General features: G+C 34.3%; 2 protein-coding genes across 2 annotated transcripts; one reads left to right on the top strand and one right to left on the bottom strand.

Moving 5' to 3' along the window:
- Nucleotides 1–2435: 2435 nt before the first annotated feature.
- On the top strand, nucleotides 2436–4405 carry LOC107859535 (oxygen-evolving enhancer protein 3-2, chloroplastic). Its single transcript, XM_016704580.2, has 3 exons — nucleotides 2436–3009; nucleotides 3830–4125; nucleotides 4224–4405. The coding sequence occupies exons 1-3, from the start codon at nucleotides 2712–2714 to the stop codon at nucleotides 4320–4322; spliced, it is 693 nt and encodes a 230-aa protein (XP_016560066.1). The 5' UTR covers nucleotides 2436–2711; the 3' UTR covers nucleotides 4323–4405.
- A 439-nt stretch (nucleotides 4406–4844) lies between these two features.
- LOC107861249 (protein DESIGUAL 3) lies at nucleotides 4845–6569 on the bottom strand. Its single transcript, XM_016706599.2, has 3 exons — nucleotides 6240–6569; nucleotides 5629–5834; nucleotides 4845–5302 (listed from the first exon to the last, which is right to left on the bottom strand). Exons 1-3 carry the CDS (start codon nucleotides 6336–6338, stop codon nucleotides 5089–5091), a joined length of 519 nt encoding a protein of 172 aa, XP_016562085.1. The 5' UTR covers nucleotides 6339–6569; the 3' UTR covers nucleotides 4845–5088.
- Between the last annotated feature and the right edge of the window lie 342 nt (nucleotides 6570–6911).

Raw genomic sequence — 6911 nt, 5'->3', positions numbered from 1 at the left:
TGTATAAAAGTGTGTATTAATAATACACACCATTTTTCATGCATTAGTAATACAAGGACTCCAAACACATGCATTAACTTGTTAAATGATAATTTTATCCCTCTTTGTAGTCTTTTTTTCTGCTAAGATTTGTAGCTAGCTACTGCTGCCTGCATTTTAATGTTTCAACAACTGCTAGACATGGTAGTATCTCAGATGAAATGATAGTATCATTGTGATTGGAACTAGTTTAATTTTATGGACTTCATTCTCATCCTCAAGAATAAAAATATCCCTATTAATATAAGCTTGAGATCTAAGAAAAGGCAAACTATCATCCGAAGAGAAACGAATATTGTTGGATGCCTCTTGGAATCTCTGCCAATGTAGTGTCTTTGTCCCTTGCTTTGTATTCCTAAGTTGCTAGACTAAGAGGGAATTGCATAGTTGTGGACTACATTTGATTCGCCATCTTGATCTGCTTGTGCGTTCTTGAATTTTTCAACAACACCTGTTGCTACTTCTAAGCTTGAAAGAAAGGGTACAGAGAAAGAGGTATAAAAAAGGTATTTTGGTAAAGAAATATTTTTGTATAAAAATTATATAAATATATATTATTTTTAATATATTAAATCAAACACCTATAAAAAATAATGTCTGCATAACTAATACCAACATTACTAATACACCTTATTCAACATTATTTTTATACACTCTACCAAACGATCCCTAAGAGACTTTAATGCATGCATTAGCATGAATGAAAACACAATAGCCCCTTAAAACCTTTTCCACATCATTTTCATTATATTTGTGGAGTGTATTTTTGTAAATAATATCTTATTCTTAGAAATATGCAATACAAGTTATTTTTAACACACCAAATCAAATATTACATAAGAAGTAATCTTAACATAACTAATACATATGCTTGCATTATTGATAAAAAAGTATTACTAATATCTCATATTTTGTATTATTCTTATACACCACATTTATAAGAGAAAATGGTCAAAAACCCTCCAACCTTTACCCCAAATTTCAACTATACACCTATACTTTATGGGGGTCTTATGGCCCCCCTGAACTATCTTAAATTAGAATTATTACTCCCCTAAAAACTGACATGGCGAGAGAGTGAGAACGTAAATTATTTATTAAAAATTTATTTTTTATATTTTCTTATTTTCTTTATTCATTTTTAATTATTCTTTTTCTTCTTCTTCTTCTTCTTCTTTCTCACAAACATAAACTTCAAGAACTCGTCAATGGCATCCAAGACCAATTTATCATCTTCCTCATCTCCAAGCACAAAATCGATTGATTTCAACTTCAAGTTCGTCGGAAATTTCAAAATGGTTATTGTTCATTGTTTTCAACTTCAGGATTGTTGAAAATTTTAAAATCGATATTGTCCATTATTTCCGACTTCAAGGTCGTCGTAAATTTTAAAATGGGTATTATCCATTATTTTCGACTTCAAGGTCGAAGTAAATTTCAAAATTCTCTATTGTTTTAGACTTTAAGGTCATCGAAAATTTTAAATTCGGTATTGTTCATTGTTTCCGGCTTTCAGGTCGTCAAAAATTTTGAAATTGGTATTGTTCGTTGTTTTCGAATTTAAGATCGTCTGAAATTTAATAATTGATATTGTTCATTGTTTCTCACTTCAAGGTTGTCGAAAATTTTAAATTCGATATCGTTTATTATTTTCGACTTCAAAATCGTCGGAATTTTCAAAATCGATATTGTCCATTATGTCCGACTTCAAGGTCGTCGTAAATTTTAAAATGAGTATTGTCCATTGTTTCTGACTTCAAGGTCGTCGAAAATTTTAAAATTCTCTATTGTTTCCGACTTTAAGGTCATCAAAATTTTAAAATTCGATATTGTTTATTGTTTCCGGCTTCAAGGTTGTCGAAAATTTTGAAATTGGTATTGTTCGTTGTTTTCGGATTTAAGATCGTCGAAAATTTAATAATTAATATTGTTCATTGTTTTCCATTTCAAGGTTGTCGAAAATTTTAAATTCAGTATCGTTATTATTTCCGACTTCAAAATCATTGAAAATTTCAAATTCGGTATTGTCTATTATTTCTCACTTCAAGGTCATCGAAAAATTATTTAAGTTTGAAAAGAAAAAGAGATGCAAAGTAATAGTGAAAAAATGATGAAAAGTGATAAAAATGAAGAAGAAAGTAAATAAAAATTAATTTTAAATAAAAAAAATACATGTAAAAATATGGTTGGCGCGTGCATCACATCACATCCCAAATGACTGATTGTCAGTTTTTGGGGGTAATAATTTTATTTTAAAATAGTTGAGGAATCATAAAATCCGTAAAGTATAAGTGTGTAGTTAAGATTTTGGGTAAAGATGAGATCTTTTGACCATTTTCACCATTCATAATGAAAGTCTTTATCACATTTTTTTACAAATATCTATGAAGTATAATGATGTGTACATCCAAAATCTTGTTGATCCAGGTGTCAAGATGCAACAGCTCAGAGAAGAACCTAACCCAACAAGTCAGCAAGTGAGGCATTGATTGGCTCCTGGAATATCCAAAGCAGATAAGGTGATCACTCTGCATCACAGACACCAGAAATTGCAATATCCACATCACATCTGACACAAAACATCAACTTATAATTCCAAACACTTGTAATCACTCATACCTGAAACATTTCTTCACCAAAACAGAAAAAGAAAACACTACAGGTCCTGAGAGATGGCACATGCTATGGCTTCTATGGGTGGTCTAATTGGTTCTTCACAAACTGTCTTGGATGGTAGCCTCCAGATCAGTGGCTCACGCTTGAGCACTGTCAGCACCAGCAGAATTGCCTTGTCTAGACCAGCTGGACTCAGTGTCAGAGCCCAACAAGGGTCTGTTGACGCCGAAACTAGCCGTAGAGCCGTTATCGGTCTTGTTGCTGCTGGCCTTGCTGGAACCTTTGCTAAAGCAGCTTTTGCTGAAGCTAAACCAATCAAGATTGGAGGCCCTCCTCCTCCCTCCGGTGGATTGCGTAAGTCGTCTTGCTTTTGGTTAAGGTCTTTATTTACCTTTTTTTTCTTTCCGTTTAGATGTTCCAATTTTTTCCCAAATACGCTGCATCTAGTCTTGAGCCGGGGTCTATCGGAAACAGCCTCTATGAACTGCGTACATTCTACCCCGGACCCCACTATGTGGGAATATACCGGGTTTGTTGTTGTTGCTGTTGTTGTACACTGCATCTAGTCTAGACCCCTTACTGATTACTGGAACGACACAATAGTAATATCATAACAGATATACAATTGATAGTAAGATTCACATATCCAAGACAGAGAACGTAACAGTGACCCTCCAATGCTGCATTTCGGTTAAATATTTAGTAATTTGAACTTTTAGATCAAGCAACTTGATGTCTATATCAGCAGTACCAATTGAAAGATGGATCAAGTCGTCAGGGAATTCGATTAGAACTTGTTATTAGATCGTGTCAAGAAGAGAGAATTTAGTCTTGAGAAAAGAAAAAAAGGAGGGCCTCATAGTAAGCAGTTAAAAGATTGCATTTGGCAAGAGGATTTCAATCCTTAGAAGGATCTGTAACTTGTCCCTTCTAATTTTAATAGTACTATGTAATATTTTGTTAGAGAAGTTGAAGCCGTTATGCCAAATGCAATAAACAAGATGGATCTTTAGTAGTAGTTATATATGAAGTTGGAAGTATGATGGTTTCTCATTTTGGTAAAATTAGATATACAACAAATTCCAACTATTCGAACTATAAAGAATGGCTGCAAGTACTAGAAAAGATAATGTATGGAATTTGCCTACTCATGCCGAGTATTTGGTTTTGGCAGCTGGTACTTTGAACTCAGATGAGCCAAGGGATTTTAGTTTGCCATTGAAGAATAGGTTTTACATTCAACCATTGACTCCAGCTGAGGCAGTCCAAAGAGTTAAGGATTCAGCCAAGGAGATTGTTGGTGTCAAGGATTTCATCGACAAAAAGGCCTGGCCTTATGTTCAGAATGACCTTCGTCTCAGAGCAGAATACCTTCGCTATGACCTTAAGACTGTCATCTCTGCTAAGCCAAAGGACCAGAAGGGAAAACTCCAGGACCTGACTGGAAAGCTCTTTAAGACCATTAGTGATGTAAGTTAAATGTCTAAATTCTTGGTTAAAGTAATTGGACGGGTTGCTTATGTTTTCGCTTTCTTCTGACAATCCGTTTTCTATTTTGTTTTCATCAGCTGGACCATGCAGCAAAGACCAAGAACAGCACTGAAGCAGAGATGTACTATGCTGCTACCGTATCTACCTTAAATGATGTTTTGGCGAACCTTGGCTAGAAAGCTTTCTGTACTATGTTATTACTTCCTGTAAGTTAACAAATACTTGTTGAATCCAATTGTGAAGAATGATTTTGGGAGAATGTTTAAAATCTGAAACAACTACCACTGCATCTGAGAACCTCAGTTTGAGTTCTGTATGTGATTTTGATTGGGAATTTCACCTGATTGAGGTCTGCAAACTGTTAACATAAATTAGGATTTCTCAATGTTACGCTTTATCTTTAATCTGTTACGCATAAAAATCTACCTCAGCTATGAAGTTTCACTACATCTCCTGTCCTAAGTCCTTCCGGCTTGCAACACCAGATCTACGTGACCAAACCTAACTCTCCAAATGTATATTTTCTTCATGCTTGACTCAAATTTAAGTACTTGAATGTCATGTAGTATTAGCATGCAGAGGTACAGATTAGTAACCGCAAAGAGGCTACAAGGCAAAGAAGCACTGAAATCATGTTACAATTAAGCCACAAATTTGAGTTATTATACTAATGATTAATTAAGAAAACATGTAAGAAATTCACAATGAATATGTAGGAAAGTTTAATTCAGCAATCCAGTAAAAGTTACATTAGAGCCTAGAAAAAGTTACAAACAGCATAAAATTCAAGAAATATTACATGAAATATTCAGAATTTTTAAAAAGGAATATATGGAACTTGGTTACGATGAGTTCTCCATACATATTCTGCTTTCATTTCTCTCGTATGGAGTACTGAGTTAATCTAATTCTCGTTAGCGGAGGGTTGCATATTTTTGGTACTCATGCATGGCTTCCAGGTTGATTCAGTTTCTTATCTTCTTGGATGGTGGCAGTGGCAGAGATGTAGTAAGAAACTGAGAAAAGTCCATGGATAAAGCACAATATCCCTCCTATCGACAAGAAACGATGGTGCGATATGCCACAAGATTTTCTTGCCTTCCCATTTGACAATGTTCCAGCTACCAGCAATGTGAATGCAATGCCCATTATAATCCTAGTATCCAAATAATTTCTTTTTAAATATACAACCATGAATAAGATAAGTACTAGTAATAAATAAACAAAGTGCACTATTCAATGAGCAGAGGCGGATTTAGAATTTCAGATCAGTGGATGTGGAGCACCGGTACATCCATTGCCCTCTATGCTATCAACATGTATGTGATGTGATGGTTAGAATCTTGAACCATTAACCAGTGGTCTCGGGTTCGAGCTCTTTATGCCAAAGGAGAACCTTTGGGCAAAGAACGTTTTAGCCCTCAGTAATTCTACCTAGAGCAAATCTAAATAAGTCGGGAGAGAGAGGAATACAGAAATTACCATTGGAATACAAAGGAAGCAAAAGCAAGTTGCTTGTTAGAAGAGGCCTTATCCAGCTCTTCCTTAGACTGGATGCAAATACAACCAGCAAGCAGATTAGAAATAACTTGTGCCAGAACCAAAAGTACTGTTGCAGCCAATCCTAGCTTAAAAGCTTCATAGCTTGGATCTCTACATTCAAAAATCCACACCTTCAATTCTTGAACCTGTTCCAACACATCAACCCTAATTTCGTTAATTACCAAAAAAATAACAATAATTTTATACCTCAGTTTCCACATTAACATGTAAAATTGATGTTCAAAATATAATTAAGTAAATAGAGCTGTATGCTATCTAAACTTAAGTTTCTACATGAGATGACCATGCACTTCAACATGGTATAACAAAAAACGAAGGTTATGAGTTCAAGCATCACTACCACCTGTTATAAAAACAAAAGAAATTTCACATATTTGGCTCATGAATAAGAATCAAGCTCGCACGTGAAGGGCGTGTTTAGAATATAATCAAGTAAAAGTGTGCTCTCTGTGACCTAAGTTTTTTAATGAGACGGCCACACATTTCAACAATTTATACTAATCAAACATATTTCACCAAAGAATATTTACCTTATTTTGTTCTACCTCAGCTTGAATTCCTAGTATACCAGCCGCAACATCTAAAATCACAAGAAGAAGGCAAACAAGAATGCCAATGTTCTTAGCCATCTTTGTCAATCTAGTAAATTACTATATATCAGATTAGAGATGGCTGATAATTTTAATGGAAAAACAGGAAACCCTTTTATAAGGAGTTTGTACAAACATAGAGAATGTATCAAAACAGCAAAAAAAAAGAGAAGTCCAACGTGAGAATCTGAATAAAGGAGATTGATGCAAGAAACCTTATACTTAATGTTGTATGTATGATATATGAGTAAAGATTAGCTGGAGATTATGGAGAAAAAGTCTTCCTTTGTCTTGAAAGATTTCTTTATTCCACTTTACTTTCTTTTCTTCTCTCTTTAGATTTGGATTCCTTTCATAGGGAACAAGGAAAGAAGGGTATCCCCAGCTCAAAATTTTGTTACTCTCTTAAACATGTTAAAGCCATTTATATTCATTTGCATGTTACTGCAGCTTTCATCCAATATATTTAATTAGTATTAAGATTATTGGTGTCCTTAATTGAGAAGTATGCATATCAGGATTCTTTCTGATGGTTAAGCATTTGCGTTGAGACCATAGTAATGTCAATATCATATACTGCCATTGGTTAAGTTTAGGTGACGCTATTTTATT

The sequence above is a fragment of the Capsicum annuum genome, chromosome 2 (genome assembly GCF_002878395.1).
Source record: "Capsicum annuum cultivar UCD-10X-F1 chromosome 2, UCD10Xv1.1, whole genome shotgun sequence".
Lineage (NCBI taxonomy): Eukaryota > Viridiplantae > Streptophyta > Magnoliopsida > Solanales > Solanaceae > Capsicum > Capsicum annuum.
Note: the sequence above shows the minus strand (reverse complement) of the source record. Positions and strands in the feature narration are given on the sequence as shown.

Bases quoted from the DNA above. Each gene is read 5' to 3' on its own strand.
- LOC107859535 (XM_016704580.2), top strand. From the start codon at position 2,712: ATGGCACATGCTATGGCTTCTATGGGTGGTCTAATTGGTTCTTCACAA. The intron at 3,010-3,829 runs GTAAGTCGTCTT...TGGTTTTGGCAG, and splicing joins TCCTCCCTCCGGTGGATTGC to CTGGTACTTTGAACTCAGAT. The intron at 4,126-4,223 runs GTAAGTTAAATG...TGTTTTCATCAG, and splicing joins TCTTTAAGACCATTAGTGAT to CTGGACCATGCAGCAAAGAC.
- LOC107861249 (XM_016706599.2), bottom strand. From the start codon at position 6,338: ATGGCTAAGAACATTGGCATTCTTGTTTGCCTTCTTCTTGTGATTTTA. The intron at 5,835-6,239 runs GTAAATATTCTT...GTGTTGGAACAG, and splicing joins CTGAGGTAGAACAAAATAAG to GTTCAAGAATTGAAGGTGTG. The intron at 5,303-5,628 runs GTAATTTCTGTA...TTTGGATACTAG, and splicing joins GCTTCCTTTGTATTCCAATG to GATTATAATGGGCATTGCAT.